At 38.0% G+C, this 18,827-nt stretch overlaps 1 protein-coding gene across 6 annotated transcripts in view; it reads left to right on the forward strand.

Annotated features, from left to right (window-relative positions):
• The window catches only part of Cntnap4 (contactin associated protein family member 4), a 237,004-nt gene that overhangs the window by 147,792 nt on the left and 70,385 nt on the right, over window positions 1–18,827 (forward strand). For 5 of the 6 annotated variants that reach the window (XM_076837934.2, XM_076837938.2, XM_076837940.2 and 2 more), the window contains 3 exons: window positions 7,297–7,446; window positions 12,084–12,255; window positions 18,421–18,527. In XM_076837934.2, coding sequence (XP_076694049.2) covers window positions 7,297–7,446; window positions 12,084–12,255; window positions 18,421–18,527 — 429 coding nt within the window. The remainder of the gene's footprint in view (window positions 1–7,296; window positions 7,447–12,083; window positions 12,256–18,420; window positions 18,528–18,827) is intronic. The other variant, XM_076837939.2, reaches the window with a different exon arrangement.

Consider the following 18,827-nt stretch of genomic DNA (forward strand, 5'->3'; position numbering starts at 1 on the left):
CAAGCATATGGATCTGGAAGATTTCATTATCTCTTGGTTCCTTCTTCACAAATTTTATGCATAACCAAAAAATTAATATTTGTTTAATAAATGAATACTGGAGTTAATAAGATTATCAGTACTCTTCCTTAGAGGAACTTGATTCCAATTTCCTTTTAAATATCATTCCAACATTCGCAGTTCTTATTAACCAAAATGTTAGAGATGGGGGAATAGAAATTTCCTTCTGTGACTCTTTCTCCCACTTCAGACAAATTATAGAATATCCTGAGAAATATGTGTTTTGAGGATAATGTGAAACCCTTTGAAATAGACCAATAAGTTAATTGATGTCATTTATAGAAAAACTAGACTTTGCCAAACATGGCTAATATCTCATCTGGTCTTTTGGAGACTGGGAGAGATCTTTCTGGAATCTATACCTATATCTTTATATCAGTGTATAATATAAATGCAAAACTTAAGTATTTAGCTAAATTTACTTGTTGCACTTTGTAAAGATTTGGATAGATTTGGGGCAAAATGTAAAGATTTGTGCAAAGTTTTCCCCTTGGGCACCAGTTAGAATTCTCTTCACTTGTAAGCAATGTAAGCAATACGGTCCTGTTTCAATAACTAGAAGTAATATAATTAAGGTGAATATATGAGTGTCTAGAAAATTAATGTTAATGTAGGTCAGTGCTTTGAATGAGAGATATTTTTGTTTCTTCATTAAAATTATATAGTTCTCAAGAAGATATCTCCATTTTTTTTTTTACATAAGTAGAAGAACATCTAAGCCCAGAGAGTGAAGGTTGCACTGAGGTAAACTGCTACATTAATTTAATAGATGATCTTTAAAAAACAATTTACCAATGACAGTGTACTATTCCTCTATATTAACTATGACCAAAGTTGATAGAATTTGACTGGAAAGGGAGAAAAAGAAGTTAAAATACATTTGAAAACTAATAAGGAAAACAAATATACAAACACATACACAAATGACTATTCTTTATAACCTTTGTGTTATTGTTCATCTATCATTGCAATTTAAATGCTGGAGCTAGAAATTCACTATTAATTATGATTTTAAGAGGTGCTATGCTTGACTCTATGTAATCCTCAAAATGTGGGAGATTTGCAGTCTTGAATAAAGGACATAAATTAATCAGTGTCATATTAATAATTAATAGGCCCATAAAACAAGGGTCTAAAAATGTAAGGATTGCCATTAAGTGTAGTTTATTGTGATATACTTGATGTTCTCTGAAGTGGTTATATTCATAGTTTAATTTTCAACATCTTAAACTGCTTCAGTACAATGCTACTGTAGTTGGCCCCATGAAGCTAGCTCATTTCTAACCACTTTATAGGAATATAGAGTTCGTAAATTACTAGGTGTACATCTGTAGGGAATACCTTGAGTGATTTAAAAATCTCTAAATGCATGTTTAAATCCATATACAATATAATCCATTATGATGTCCTATGACTTCATGTGATTATTTCCATAGCTGCTAATGTTAGGAAAACTGTTACACTTCAGATAACAAAAGTCAGCCTTCACTTACCAACTCTGTCCAGTTGCTTTCAAAATATTAACTTTTGCTAGTTTCAGTGAAGCAAGTACATTTTGCATGCACTGATAAACTACTTAAATGGTGCTTGGGTGGGTGGGGACTCAGCTTGTTCTATCATAGGGAAAGACTTCACCTGTACAAAGATAATTAAATCAGTTATATAATGACTCTAAAAATGCACTTATTAATGGATTGCTATCATATTATAATGTCTTTACATTATATAAAGGTAGCTTAATTTTGTGTGTGTGTGTGTGTGTGTGTGTGTGTGTGTATGTGTGTATGTGATACTGGGGATTGAACCCAGGGGTACTCTATCACTGAGCTACACCCCCTATCATTTTTATTTTTTATTCTGAGACAGGGTTTTACTAAGTTGCTGAGGCTGACTTTGAACTTGCCATCCTCCTGCCTCAGCTACTTGAGTTGCTAGGATTACTGGTATGTACCACCTCACCAGGCAAGAGTAGCTTAATTTTTCATAGCTATCAGAGATCTAAATTACTAATCTATTTCAATTTCAAAAACTCAAACTTTTTACCTTTTGCAATGAAAAAAAAATTAAATTATATGGAGAAAGAACTGAATTGTACAAATGTTTGAGATTTGAAGCTAAAATTTTTCTGTGAGGTACAGTTTTGCAAATTGTCATTTGGAATTTTTCAAAAATATTATGTCAGCCTGAATCATTTCTGAAATGTTATATTATCTAAATCATGAAACATACAAGCAGTACTCTAAAAATCCCTTGTGACACAAAATATCATCATCATGCCTAGAGACGTCAAAGCAAAATCCATTCACTTGGCATCAAGGACCCATGAACAATGCAGTTCTGTTTTCCTATTTAAAACAAAAGACTTTGTTGTCAAATTTGAGATTCCTGCTGATCTGGAGCATTTCTCTGCAGCTTTTGCCTGATGGTGAAAATGAGGCCGCTTGGTCCCATGGCGGGGCCTGGCTGAAACAGGCTTGCAAAGTATAGGGTGTTGGCAGATTTTCACTTGCTGGGCATTTGTGTTTCCAGTCCCCGGCAGTGGAGTAGCAGTCTGGGTTTGTCTCACCCAGGAGAAGCCATTTTTAAATTCCCCTTCCTCCCTTTCACTGCCAGCCTGCTCCTACTCTGCTGACTATAATCCTGTCATCCCTTAAGCTCCTGCTTTCCACTAAAGTGATGGCTACCCGTGACCTCCATCCTGTCATCTTGACAAGAGCTATCTAGTGATCTGGATCCTTAATTCTGGTTAGTGACTACAGTTAGTAGATATGGGAATTTCTGGTGCTTTCAGAGCACTGAAATATATTTGGAAATAGGCACAACCCTTTGGTTGCTCCTTGAGTAATGGCCTCCATATAATTGCCTTTTGCACCTTTACCGAGAACCTACCCTCGATGGCAGGCTTATTTTTTCTTTCTACATCTTATCCTCTGGATGCCAGTTACAGTCATATGAGAGAGTGATGGCGGCTGAGCTGTCATAATGTTTCTTTAGCAATTTAAGATAGTACCAGAGATTATATATGAGGGAGCAGAGACAAACTCTTCCCTCCTGCTGCATTTTGTGTGTTTATGTGATTTAAGCCAGAGGGGGATGGGGAAAAAGAGAGAGGTGTGTGTGGGGGAAGGTTTGGGTCCATCATCCTATCTTCTTCTACCACCACAATTGCAAGCACTTCCATTTATTACCCCATTCTTCCATTTGTAGTTGTCAGTGTTTTCTGGCCAAAGACCACTGTAAACATACCTGGAGTTTGAAGGAGTCGGGCTTGTTGCTTGTTGCAACTAGAGGAACACACACCCCAAGAGCCACCAGGGTTGTCTCAATGCAAAGGTGTCTGGAATGATTTCTTGTAGGATTTGGGGTTGTGTTCATTGACCTGGGAGAAGTTTCAAGGAGGCAAACATGCTGTAGATTAAAGACTGTCAGGATGTGGGGGTAATTCTATGATCAGGTACCATCATAAAGCTCATCTAGAAGAATAGAGGAAAGAAATAAGGCTAAAATTTTAATTGGGAAAAAAAAAATTGTTGGTCATTCCTGTCATCCAGAAGAGGGAGAGCGTGGTATTTTTGTGTTGGCACAGAAGCCTTGCTTTTGTCTGTGCTTGCACAAGGTCATGAAGTGGAATTGGTTTCTTCCCCCCGTTTCATTGTCCAGTGACCTTGTCTGATGTGGGTGTCCTGAGAGGTTGCTTAGGTTTGACAGGATACCACCAAGCAGGGCTCTGCCAGCTTCTTACATAGTAAGGCCTTTCCAATAACTCTGGGCCAGCTCCAGGCTTGCAGGGACTGCTTTTCTCTTTATCAGTGTTAATTGTTAAATGATCAAAAAAAAAAAAAAATAAGGGGACCACCTGCTTTTAGGAAGAGAAGAATGTGGATCTTGGAGTCAGCTGAGTTTCTGTTTATTCCTCTATTCGCCAGCTGGAAACTATCTCGGGTAACTGTTTATCCTCCCTGAGCCTCATTTTCTCCATATTTAAAATGAGGGTAAAAGTTGCAAAGATTCAGTGAAAGCATTCCATACCTGTTATGAATAATAGCTCAATAAAATTATCATCATCATTATCATTATTTTGTTACTATACCAACAACAGGCTCCCTACCCCCACTCAGAAGGTATGAGTGAAGGCGACAGTAAATAGAATTAGTGTTTAGTTACATAATATCATAATGAAGAAAAAAACTATAAATCCTAAGATTCCTCCTTCTCCTTCCCCCCATTCCCAGTAGTGTGACCCTTAAAAGGGCTCACTTTTCATCTGCTCTTGAAGTGGAAAGGATTCGTATACTTACAAAGAAAAATAGAATCTGATTAAAAATTATGTAGAATTAGTTGCAATAAGTTAAAGAGACCCTTCATGATTTAATTCGCATAATAAATCCCACTGACAGGTAATAAGTCTCCTCCACAGGTAAATGATATCTATTACAAATGATGCTGGAGGACAGTTTTCTGAAGTTTCTTCCACAACCATAGCGCAAGTTCCTACCCTGCCAGCTGATCAGAGGGAAGCATTTAACTGTGTAAAATTACTGAGTGGCTTGTCACGGTTTCTTTTTGTTCTAACTTGGCTGCTGCATTAGCAAGGTTAGTCAGAAGACCTCCCAAAGCCTTTGATTAATTCTGTTGTGTGCCTTAGCAGCAATTGCCCAGAGCCCCTCAATACAAAGTATGTATTCCCTACACCAGCACTGGGTCCCTGAAATACTTGTTACTGATTCATGACAAGACAAATATAAAAATTGAAATTAAGCTTTTAGAAACAGTTATGACAAGAATAGATGCCTACAACATTGAAGCATGTGGTTCGCAGTTTTGCATTTCATACCATTAAGATTTTTTTCATGATTCATTTTTATCACATTTCATAAAAGTATCAATCTGCAGTAGATTGGAAAATAAAATTTATATCCCCACAGGTAGTTTGAGAAGCACCATCCAAGTCCAAGGGGGAAGGTGTGACATGAAATAACAGAAGTAGAGTCAGGTGCACAGGGCTTTGGAAACAAGATGGAGGCACTCTGGGGACAGAGGTGGGGACAGAGATGGAGGTGTCTGTACATTGGGGCAAAGTGTACACAGGATTTTCACTCTATGTGCACCCTCCCACGGGAAGCACTGAAGGACAAGTCAGAAATGTTTGACTTATTTGAGTCCAAACTTATACCCTCAAGGATTATATAACTCTATTAAGTGTCTATTTAGAGTCCACTCTTAGGAAATGTGTCTAAAAGTACCTAACCTACATTCTCCACATCAGCTTTCAAGTCTTTGCCATCATCTTTCATAAACCAAGCCAGAGTTGGATCTTGACATTTTTTTTCTTTGTCTTCCTGGATGTGATGTGGGGCTTCTGTGTCCCAGCTAGGGTCTGAATTAGATTCAGCACATCCAGGGCAGAAAAGTGTATTCAATTAAGGGGACTTGGATGCATTTTCAGTCTGAAAGCCTGTGGTAGAAACCAGCTAAGTGGAATAAAAGAAATTGCATATAATATCAGAAAAGAGGTCCATGTGATACCAGAAAGGAAATTGCATATAATATTAGAAAAGCAGCTCTTTGGGTTTAAGAGAGTGCTTGTGTTTTTGTTTAGTGATTTGATCTGCATAATTATACCGAGTTAAGTATTCAGTGGGTGTAAACTTGACTGGTAAATCCACAATAGAGATGCTTAGCTCTGAGCCTCTGCTCAGAACTCAACCACAGAGCTCCTTGTGTGTAGTTCCCTGTAAGGAGGAGGGCTGTGCCATCCTGTGGAGACATGTCAGTGCGACTGCCTCTCCTGAGGGCTGGGGATTGTTTGGGGAAGCAATAAGAACACCTTGACTTTTGATTATAGCAACATTATATAAAAATTAATATAATTAGAATTGTGTATGTGTGTGCATAGACGTGCACACACATATTTATATACATTTATAGAGAGTTGATTCTCATTGTTTGTGATAGTTCTGTTCTATAAAGTTTCCATGAATGCTGATTTAGGGAATACTGAACCAGTACTCTGAGGGGAAATACAAGGTTTAGTTCCTGTGAATCTCTGGTCATAAAATTTCTCTGAAGCAATCAATGTATAACCTTCCTGAATGTGTGTTTCTGTTTAGAGACACTGTATTTAGCATGCAGTGTGTTGTTGATCTGTTAACAGTGAACTCACCGTCAACAGCATCCTAACTCATGCCTGGATGAAGCTTATCTAGCATGCATATTTTCTCCAAAAGACTCATCACAGCCTTCTCTACACTGAGGAATACCAGAGCCCTGTGCCTGAGGGCCAATACAAACAGCAAAACCCACCAATACATTTACAAAACTTCCAAGATTTACAGTACGAGAGCTAAACCAATAGGGCAGAGGGTTTTCTTTTTGGACCTCAGGGGGGACATGTCCATAGGATAACTTAAATTCTTTGCTTCTCATATAGTTTGCAAAAACTCTACCATATATCATAAAAGTGGCTTCCATAAAAGTACAAAAAGTAGGCAAAACATTTTATTGGGTAAGATGTAGAAACATGTATACGCTTCCTAAACTCCTCCCCGCAGGGGTGAATCACATGGGTGGAAGTTGAAAATCAGTCAATGCCAAATAATGGACAGACTAACTTTTCGGGGTGTCTGGTGCTGGGAGTGGTGTTCCTGTCATGGAGGCCCTCGGAAAGGTGATGACCATGCACACTTCACACGTGAAGGATGCTGACTCGCTACTCAGCACCCTTTCCCCTCCTCCTTTTCTTCCCTGTTTATGACTATGATATCATTATTTAGCTTTTCCACACGTCTCCTTTCTGCAGTTTAGTTACTTAGGGTTAACTATGGTCTGCTAATATTAAATGGAAAATTCCAGAAATAAATAATTCATAGCTTTTAAATAACTTTGAGTATATTGCTGTAGTTATTGTATCTTATGGTTAGTTACTTTGTTAATCTCTTGGTGTGTTTAATTTATAAATTTAGCTTCATCACAGGTATGTATGTTTAGGAAAACACAAGGTGTCCATAGAGTTTCAGGCATCCACTGGGGGACTTTTTTTTTTTTAACCAATTAAGAATTGGTTAAAACCAATTAAGAAGTTACTGATTCTTCATTCTTCTTTCTTTGAAATAGAAAGGGGACTACAGTGATGTAAATACTGCAGTGGCTACAGTGCTGTGTGCGTCCTTGTTGAAAACCAGCCTCCTGTAGTGCTTCTGTTTAGTCATCTCTTTCACCTGTGTTCCCCTTCCCCAGGTGCTGCATTGAACGATGGACAGTGGCATTCCATCTCCTTATCTGCTAAAAGGAATCACCTGAGTGTGGTGGTGGATGGCCACGTGACCACTGCTTCTCCTTTGCTTGGGCCTGAGCAGATTTATTCAGGGGGCACCTATTATTTTGGAGGTAAGAAAAGGGGTGAGGCCTTCTGGGCAGTTGGGCTGTATTTGCATTTCTGACTCTTGTGTCTTGCTGAAGCCTTCATGCTTTTAACCAACATTCACACTGAGGAATAATTTCTCACTTTCTTTAGAATGAATGGATCAAGATGACGAATTATAATCTGAAGTACATTGCTACAAAGTGGACTTACTGCTGTTTACAATTTCTAGGATGAGATTTATTTGAAGTAGGCCACCTTCTTCGGTTCTTACCTTCATAGCTTGTTATGTTTTCCTAATGTTAAATGGCCCTTATATGTTTTCTTCTGGCTTTATGGGTTGATTTTATTGCAGTATTTTCCTGATCATGTACCTCTTAGCGTCTCTAAGCATCCTTATTGCTTTCCCACTGCCCAATGCAGAAGGGCAATATGATGCCAATGGACAAATGATTTCACTTAATTAGCCATAGCAACCTCTTCTCCTTGCTAAGCAATAGGGCACTGATACATTTGTTGAAATTGGGACCTTGGCCTTCAACACCAGGCCGTCTTCCGTAGAGGACAAGAACACACAAAGTGTTTACCTGCTCCATGGATGTTTGAATTAAAAGCTTGGAAAAAGAAACTGGAGAAATGTAAATGAATTTTTATTACTGGGAAATTAGAAAAATGTTCTTTGCCATCAGAAATGCAGTTTTAAAACTGTTAGTGGTTAAAACTTTGGTCTAATTATGACAAGGGAAGGGGTGTTTTTTATATTATCATTGTTTTGGTATTTTTACCTTTCATTGGAATAGTTCCTTCTGTTTGACTCATTTTTTAATTTGGGGGAAGTAGCTGAGGTTTCATTATTCACCACTGAAATACAAATTATTTTGTAAGAATTGACAATGAGTACATAACCCGTGAATCAAGTCATCAGAACTTAAAAGCAAATAAAAGAACAAACATTTAAAAACCTGTACACAATCCACAAAGGCAGCATTGGACCACAATCTTAAAAGATGCAATTGTCTCCTTTACTAAGATTTGTTCATTTCTGAACCAGGTTATTTCAGAATGTATGATTGATTTAATGGCAATCCATAGGAACATATTCTTTTAATCGATAGTGAGATGTATAGAACAGCTGAAATAAGAGCTTTCAAAGGAGAAGATTTACAAGTACTAAAAGAGATAAGAAGAAAGACATATTGTTAAATGATACAAAATAAAAAATAGAAGATGGGATAAAATGTTTATAAATCATGAAAATAGAATCATTATTCTTAAAGAAGTTTATATCCCTCATGTTCAGATTTAGCAATATTTAGCCTATTTTGTTTACAAGTTTTTTCTCTAGTGGCAGCTTTTATTCATACTGTAATATTTTATAGTGAAATATATCACGTGCACTTTGTAATTTTTCTTTTTACTATGATTCATGTTTTACAGTGTTATATTTAAAAAATATTTGGATAGTTTTATCAAAAAGTTGCAATGACCTGAAGAGGATTCCTGTATACCCCACATTCAGTTTCTTCAATCACATATGCATTTTAAGGAATTCTAGTAACATTTTGAAGTATGCATCTTCACATGCATACCTCTGCTTAAGAAAGAGTAGATCATTAATAATGTCTGTCCCTCTAGGAGCATATCTTTTGATCTCCCCAGGAAAGTACTCTTCTGAATTTGGAATTTGTTTCCAAATTCATGTTCATTATAATTTTACATCTATTAAGATGTTCTTAAAAGATATACTGTGGAAACTTCCACTGTAAAATCCCAACTCCAACCCTTTTGAACACATGCCCTGAAAAATCCAGGCTACCCTAGAATTTCCAGGGCTTGTGCTTAGAGCCTGGTTAAGAAGGTCCATTCTCCTGAAAGTCCATTTAATGTTTTGGGGGCCAGAAACCCTGAATTCTGGGACATTCAGAGGAGAGGGTTCCAAGTGGACACATCACCTTTCCCTGGGAGGCCTCCAGGACCATAAGCAAAGTCATGCCTTTAAGAAGGTAGGGCAGCATTCCCTAAATTGCAGGACCAGCACAGAGGCCCTGATTGTGTGGGTGGTACTGGCCATGAGGTGACCAACTTTTCCACATTTTTGCTGAAAGTCCTGCGTCCTTCCCTGAAGTCCTGGGCAAACTGTGTCAGTCAGTTGCAATAGAAAACCTTTTGCTTTTTGTGGTCAAGAGTCCCTTTCACTGCCAGGGTCTGTTTTATCTAAAGGTGCAAAGTGGTTTTTAGGTAGGTGATTCTTCGGTCAGTTGATCTTCAAGAAAAAAAAAAAAAAAAACATGCTGGGAGACACTTCCCATCAATTCATCAATCCTTCTTCTCCCTGAATTCAGCTGCAAATTTCCAGCTGTCTTATCAGAATGCAGTCAGTCTAACCTGGCTGTGGTGCCTGCTGCAAAGGGTCAGGCTGTTCCAGCAGACTGGGCTCCATCTCTGTTCTCTGCCAGTCTCAAGAGTGACTGTCACATTGGGAAAGAGGACTGACTGCCCCTGAGTCAGCAGCACTCTAGGTGTGCCACACAAAACTTTTACCATTCCTCCACGACTCCGTACTTTTTGACTTTTTTCCCCTCCAACGAGTGCTCTTCAGAAAGTCAGACTGCATTGCGGTGCACAGTGCTCAACTTTTATTATTTATAAATTACTAATTTTAAATCTGGGTTCTCCAGATGGAGGACGGATGGGTGTCTAATTTCTGTGAATTCCCCTATGGAATCTTTGTGCTGTGCATAACATACCACGCAACTCAAGCTGGGGATGCTAAACTGCGAATTCTCACATTCCTCCTCCCTTATATAAGGAAAGCGTTATCCGTTCAATGACCAGGTGACACTGCCATGAAGTTGAATTCGACATCTCACTTCTGGTACAGTGGTATCCAGCGATAATTCATCTGTCATCCTCAGAGGTGTTTAACATGCTGACTGCCTCTGGTAATGGATCCATCCATTAATTCAGCATTAAGTGTTCTTCAGAAATCTTCCTATTTTAGAACTTCCATCTCAAATGGGCTCAGTGCAGAACATTATATTAACTCATGCCTGCCTCTTGGAGACTACTGAGACTAACTGGTTGAGCCAGTTCTTTGTTCTTTGTTCTAAGAATTGCTTGCTTATCGAACATGGTAAATGGGAAAATGAAGCGCCCCATGGTCTGACCTTGTGCTGCTTCATGGTTTCATGACCTTTCCTTGTGAATCTGAGTTTGCTTAGTTTTGTTTCCTATGGGCATATGGCACAATTTATTTTATTCTGAAATAGTTTGAGAGGTATCAGGAAACACCACCCGGGGAAAAGGAGATTAGTAGAGCTGTTTATATTTCTGACATAGGATAGTTGCCCCAAATATTATAGAACCATTATCCTTTCAGTTTTTTATCCTGACATTTTTAATTGGTTAATAATTCATCTAGAAAGCATATCAAGACTATGGTAACCCCATCCTATAGTATAGAGGATTTTTAAATACTCGAAATGTGTTTATTACCATGTAGAGTAAATTAATACTTCAACAGCTTTGATTACATGTTTCTGATATTTTAAATTTGAAACTTCAAAGTCTCCATTTTGGGTTAAAATAGAATATTTCAATATGCCTGCTATAATAGCATTACATGATAATACTAGCCTTTGTAAATATATTTTGTTGGAAAAACAAAGCACTAAGAAAAATATCCTCAGTCAAACCTTTCATTTTAATGGACATTCCTAGGTAGAGAACTATCACAGATTATATGGGAATTAAGAAGTTACTGGTTCTTCATTTCTCTTTCTTTGAAATTGTAATAGTGGTTGATAGCCATAATAGCAAAGAAAAATTAATAAAATATATATAAGCATAATATTATTTATTTCACTTCATCATATTATTTATTTCACCATAAAATTATTCATTTCACTTGGGTAAACATTTAGAACATCATTAAACTCAGACAATAATCATTAATTTAAATTTCTTTATTATTTCCATAATTAGAACAAACTTAAATCTTAGAAAAAAATCAGTATAAGGGGAACAGTTTCTTATGAGGTCAAGAATAAATAAAATCAAATAGTATTTTTTAAATTGAACCATTTGCATTTATTTAAATGCATGTTAATATGGCTTTTACACACATAGGAAAATAAAGTAGTTAATTAAATAAGTAGTTGGTACTTTTATTCCAGGTCAGAATATCTCCTTTTCAGATAGTTAACGTTAAATAGAGAAACATTTCATCATTATCGACTTATCTCTTTTTATCTACAGTACACATATTCATCCTTTATGTTCTTAGTTTTGCAGTCTAAAAGACTAAGTTCCCATGTCGAAGTTATATATAATTTAATACTGCTGGCTGGCTTGCTTAGGATTCTGGAGCTAACATGTATATTTCTACAATTTGGATTGAGCTAGTATACTTGTTCATAGTTATGACAGTGCTGGGTCTTCCTGTGAATCCTCTGGACATCAAGAAAAAATTCTCTGTATAAATCACAGTTATAATTCATATCAAACTAACAATGACTGCAGTGAGTTTGCTTGCCTCCTTGGACGCAGAACATAGACAAACGTCTTTTATTTTATTTTTTTTTTAACTTACTATTCTCTGATCCTTACTCTGGATTCATTACAGTGTGTCTTTCTTGGTTATGCTCTGATTTGGTTTCATCAGGTTGTCCTGACAAAAGCTTTGGATCCAAATGTACAAGCCCCGTTGGTGGATTTCAAGGATGTATGAGACTTATTTCTATCAGCAATGAGATGGTGGATCTGATTTCAGTTCAGCAGGGATCCCTTGGGAATTTCAGTGACCTTCAGATAGACTCGTGTGGTATCTCAGATAGGTAAGAATGGTCTCACTCCTTTATTGTGGCCTATTTAAACTTATGGTAGCAGATTAAAATGTATGTGTGAAATGAATGTTTATTCTCTTCCTTTCATCTCTTCCACAGGAATTGGATTGTATTTACATTAGAAATCAGAAAAATAGAACTTTTGCTTTGTATGTCATATTTCAAATGATAAAATTTAGATATAAGACATGAGACTATGTTGTTTCTATGTACATGTTACCTACCAATTTACAAAAGATAATGTGGAGGCTGCTATCATTTTAGATGGATATAATCATATCAAAACTATGTCATTAAATTCAATAGTTTAGGGCATCTGGAAAGTAAAATGGATCATCAGGTGCCAATAAATCCAGAGACCTGTGTGGTTAATTGTCGAGCTGGCTTTTGCTACCCTGACAGTTGTGTATTTCAGACGCGGGAAAACTCACTGGTGCCTGTGCTAATTTCCACCTTTCACAACCTGTTACCATCTTTTCTACAGGAACATGAGGAGGAACCCCTCCTCTAGAAAGCTCAGGACCATGGTGCTTATCACAGTGCAAGGATGGCCCTGGAGGTTCACAGAAGCACCAGGGGGGACACGGCAAGGCAGGAGTTAATTATAGAAGACAAGCAACTTTATAGGAATATTTAGCAGCTAAGAATGGTTAGAAACTGTGGTAGGCATGGGCAACCGTGGCATATGTGATCTTACTAGCCATGCTTTATAATCACAGCTGTTAATTTCAGTTATTGAGTTCATTGGAATATCACACCCAGTACAGATTTGTAAAAGTTTGTAGACTTAACATAAATGAGTATTTAAATCATTCCTCGTAAAACCCTTAAAACCTATTTCTTTTTTTTTAATATTTATTTTTTAGTTGTAGTTGGACACAACACCTTTATTTTATGTATTTATTTTTATGTGGTGCTGAGGATTGAACCCAGGGCCCCTCACATGCTAGGTGAGTGCTCTACTGCTGAGTCACAACCCAGCCCCATTATAACCTATTTCCAATAGTATTTGTTTTGCGTAGATATAAAAATAGATGACAGAGAAGTGGGCTAAGATGACATGGCTAAGAAAAGGCAGAGTCCAGCCCCAGAGCCAGCAGAGTGTGCCTGAAATGTTTGCCATGCAGCCTATAGAGGCCATGTTAGCACTTATGGGGGTGCACATTTCATCCAAGCATAATAAACGTATCATTGAATGTTTTAATCCATTATAATAAAAAGCAAGCAGTAACATTACTAGCATATTAAAAATCTGACAGGAACTTAATGCAGTCCTTTCTTTTTTAACATGACTGACTTTAAGCAGGTTCAGACCTGCACATAAAGGAATGCATACAAACAGGCATGCGCACACGTGTGTGTACATTCCCTGCACACGGATACACTAACATCAGCTTGCACGCAGTCTTTCTCACACATGCACACACTTATGTGCTCACTCACCTATCCAAAAGCTCCTCACACACTCACAGGTCATCATTACATGCATCTGTACAACTACTTGTGCACGCTCACACGTGCAAATTCACATACACCTATGCGGTCCCACACTCACACACTTACAAGGTCATTAACACACTTATGCGTCTTTCACACATGGTCATTCAGATGCACTCTGTCACCTAGCAGCCCTCCCCTTGGTCTGTGGACTCAGGAAGATCATGGTAAGTCTAGGGATTCTGGGTGATGGAGTGGTGAGGACAGAAATGCCCGGCAGCTGTTGCTCTGCTTCCCATTTCCAGGACAGACACCCAGATGGGGCTGGGACAGGGTTGACAAGTATTGGGGCATAAATGCTCACTAAGTCGTTCACATGTGTTAAGTATGTCTTTTGATATCAGCTTTCTAAGATAGCACCAGGTTGGGAAGGTTACCATCTCACCTGCCAGCACAGCCTGTGCCTCTCTGAGCCAAGAGAGGCAGAGGGTGTGGAGTGTGTCTGGGTCTCAAATGACAGCCAGGCTGCAGAGACCTGAAGGTTTCTGTGTGTCAGTGTCCACTGCCGTGACTTCACAGCCCAGCACCCTCCTCCTGGCTTTACTAGCCTCAGCCCCTTGACCACCACCAGGTTATCCTTCCAGTTCACCTCCACTGCCCAGTCCTTGGGCTCTGGTCTTGAGCCTCCATTGTACTCTCTCTCCCTCCAGGCTGGAGTCTCTACTTATAGCCTCTACTTTCCCTCTCATCTCCACAGAGCCCCCTAAGACTGGCTTCTTCCCTCTGCCTCAGCTCACATGTTCTTCTAGTGGGTTTAAAGATTAGGGTATCATTTTCTCTCCTGCAGTACTGCAGGCGTGGCTATTTTGGGAGGTTGCCTGGGGAGTAGGTGGACAGGGGCAGTAGGGTTGTTAGTTCTTGTCAAATATAGTTTTGAAGAAGATTATTAGAATGGAATTTTGTTGCTAGTCATTATTCTAATGTCTATAGATAACTGTTACTATTTAACGTCCTTAAATGGGATAACATTGTGTAGATCTGACTTTGATATCCTTAGCCCCAGCCAAAATTTACATCAAATGAAAGTCCTTTGAAATTTAACTGGTAATGGACAGGGAATCCATTTAAATCAAAATCTTTGCTGTCACTTCAGGTTTGGGTATGTTGATGTATGCACTCCTTGAATTCACAAGCAATGAAAGTAATGATGTAAATGTCCAGGAGAAAGATTTAGAAGTCTGAGAAAATGGGTTGATGGATTGTCTGACTTTGTGTTTGAGTGCCTACCGAGAAGAAAAGTGTAAAACACAATTGTTTAGAACATTCACTGCGAATTGCCCTAGGTTACCGGCATGCAAACATTACCATATAATGAATTTAAATAAAATTCGAAATTTAGTCTTTCACATTGCATTGAAAAGTCTGGTCTGTCTAGCAAGAATCAAGAAAAGTGGATTCAGTCAGTTTTTTGTAAGCAGATCACATTGAAGTAGCATATATATTAGGATAATTAAAGATGCATTCTTTTGGATTTGAGGCAAAGCCACTTATATCTGTCCCTTTTTCAAACAAGATTTGTGGTCCATTAAAGTATGATCTGCTCTGTCCTTTTCTGATTTGATTACCAAGTAGGATTGTTACTCTTTTAATATTTTAAAGTCTCCTTCTTTTTCATTGATTTGAAATACTTAAAAATTAAATAAATTATGATATAGTCTTTGAATGTACTCCTGCAAATCTATAAAATGTTAAAATATATATAAAATTAATGGGCATGGGAATATATCCATTATTTATTTTTGGATCTTCAACAAACAGATTGTAAAATAGCATTATATATAGAAATTATTACATATATATATTTCTATATGTTTTACATATGGTCATATTTGTAGAGGTGGTTTCTATATAGTAAAAGTGTTTTTTCTTCTTATTGTTTCCTGAATTGTTTCCTTTCTGTGCATTGAACTTCTATTTTTTATCATCAGGAAACATCAATAACATGATGTTCAGTTAAAACTGCAAAAGTCTCATAAGCAAAATATGAAATTCCCATCATGAGAATTTCATATTTAATAATATGAAATAAAGGAAGTGGCAAAAATCTCATCATGAATATATTTTTGGCAGATGTTATAGTTTATTTATTTTTAAATTTAAAGTGTATGAGAACATTAAAAGTCTGGGTCTCAAAGTATCATTTATTCTCAATTAAAAAAGCCATCAGTTATCTACCTGATCTGGGCTGTTTGAAGGGACACCAGAAGTCCCCAAATTTCTTTGTTTGTAGTGTTTTACTTCTCTCAGTAATTTTTTAAAATTTGTTTAAAAATTTTTTTTGTTCTAATTAGTGTTACATGACAGCAGAATGCTTTTCGGTTCATTGTACCCAAACGGAGCACAACTTTCCATTTCTCTGGTTGCACACGATGTAGCATCATACCACATGAGCAGTCATACATGTACCTAGGGTAATGATATTCATTTCCTTCCACCATCTTTCCTGTATCCATGTCCGCTTGACCCTCCCTCCCCTTTGCCCAGTCAAATTTCCTCCATTCTCCCCATGCCCACCCCCCATTATGGATCAGCATCCACTTATCAGAGAGAACATTCGGCCTTTGGTGTTTTGGAATTGGCTCACTTCACTTAGAATGATATTTTCCAACTCTATCCATTTACCTGTAAATTCCATAATTTTATTCTCTTTTAAAGCTTAGTAATATTCTATTGTGTATATATGCCATAGTTTCTTTATCCATTCATCTGTTGAAGGGCATCTAGGTTGGTTCCACAGTTTGACTATTGTGAATTGAGCTGTTATGAACATAGATGTGGCTGTATTTTTTAATAATGCCTCTAAGTCAAAAGACATCCTGATACTTTATTTAAAAAGTGTTATAGGTCCAAACAACTCGATGGAGTTAGGCTGGCCTGTTTGCTAATTGGTGCTAATGGAAGTTGGTATCCTGTAGAGACTGGGAAATAAGGGCTCTAGCCTTCTTAATGTTTGCATTTCAAAGGGATGATTCCCAGGTCCTCCAGTAAGACAGTCAGTCTTGGGTTTTAAAACTTGCAAGAGAACAGAAGTTTTATATCTAAAAGGGTGAAGGGCCAGGCAAGGTGGCACACACTTGTAATCCTAGTTGTTGGAGAGGCTGAGGCAGGAGGATCACAAGTTCAAAGACAGCCCCAGCAACTTAGGATCTAAGCAACTTATTGAGACCTTGTCTCAAAATAAAAAGTGCAAAGTGCTGGGATGTGGTTCAGTGCTTAAGTGTCCTTGGGTTCACTCCCCACTACCAAAAAATAAAAAGGAAAAGGGGTAATTTACAATGGAGAGTTTTCCAAAATACATGCTGTAAGGAAATGGGAGTCAATAAGAAACCTATCTAACAGGCAAAACTGGGGTACAGGGTGGAATATTAAAGTCAACCTAGGGCTATTTGAGCTGATGACAGTGGTTCCCCCAACTCTTTCCTCCCTGGTGTCCCTGTGTCTGTAATTTTTCTGTTTTCCTAACCTAATGCTTTGATTTAAAAGTGTTTTAGCTCTACATGACTTAATATTTTTGTCCTAACAGCATAGTAACACTTGGAAAAAAATGATACAAATCTAGAGAACTAATGGATAACAGGAGGGCTATAGGTAACAAAATCATGCCATATTAGGGGTCCGTGCTAAATGAGTAGATTTTAGCTACTTTTGCCACAGAAAACAAAAGGAATTAAACAACTGGGTAGCTCGGTGAGATGAGGCACGAACTAATTTGCTTCACTGTAATGACCTTTTTATTATCTTTATGTGTAATGTCATTCATGTTGTTGTTTACTTTAAATATACAGAATAAAATTTATTTTAAAAGAAAAAGTGATCCACATCATTTGCAAAAAATGATTTCATTCATCATAAAACACACTTATTTAGTAATTGGATTGTGGACCTGAACCATCTTTCTAAAGCTTGGAATCAGATCAAATGCTGCTATCTCCATTTTTTTTTTTTGTTCCATGTAGATTTCACATGGTACTTGCTTTTTAAAATCAATTATTAAAATCCAGCTTCTCAAAGACAGGTTGTGATGAAAAGGAATGTATTATAGAGCTGAGCGACTTCACGCTAGTAAGTCACACTGTGCTTGACAGACGTTGAGCGTGCCAGTTACTTCTCTTGAAATTTTAAAATAACCTGGGAGCCCCCCTGAGTTCCATTCAGGACCTCTGCGCTGCTTGGAATCCGAGCATCTCTACTGCTCATCCTTGGCCCCTCCTGGATTCTAGGCCAAGTGCACAGATGGTCTCCCTCCCACTTCCTTCTTTCCTCGCCTTTTCTTTATTCCTTCTTCCTATAAATGTTCAATGTAGTAATTCAGTGTGACAAAATACTGTGTCACAAAAGCTTTTGATATCCCCGAATATACATCGAACTCATATTGTGTCACTTAGGGAAAATAAAGGGCGCTGATGTAGTGAGACAAAGTAGAAGATTAAGCAGTCACAGTACCTGGAAATGGGCGGGAACCGGCTGAATTTAATGACCCAAGGTTTTAGTTCTGTGATTCAATTACCTTCACACCAGACTGAATCGCCATCGGTCATGTCAACCTTACTCTTCTTGTCGGGGTTGACACCTCTCTTTCACATGACCACGAGTATAAATGATCAAGACTTCATGATATCAAAAATGACAAATGGTGGTTGTTTCTTCACCTTCTCCTAGGTGTTTGCCCAACTACTGCGAGCACGGTGGCGCCTGTTCTCAGTCCTGGAGCATCTTCCATTGTAACTGTACCAACACGGGTTACACGGGAGCCACCTGCCATACCTGTAAGCCGAGTTCATCTTCCCGATCTTGCCCCTGTGGTGACGTCCCTCTCCATCTCCCTTTCATTGCTGTTTGTACGTGGGTCTCTGTGTATGCAAGGTGGTCATGGAAGAGACAGTCCTGACTTCGAGCACCCAGGGGTTTCTAGTTTATTTTAAATCTGCACCCCACTTCCTTAAGTAGTCAAGGTAGTTGATAGAAATATCTAAAACAGAAATGAGAAGGGGAAGATGGCGGCAAATGAAAACACGTACAAGAAACAAGAGATCCGAGGACAGAAAGCAAACTAAAATGCAGAGAGG

The sequence above is a fragment of the Callospermophilus lateralis genome, chromosome 18 (genome assembly GCF_048772815.1).
Source record: "Callospermophilus lateralis isolate mCalLat2 chromosome 18, mCalLat2.hap1, whole genome shotgun sequence".
In the NCBI taxonomy this organism is placed as follows: Eukaryota; Metazoa; Chordata; class Mammalia; order Rodentia; family Sciuridae; genus Callospermophilus; species Callospermophilus lateralis.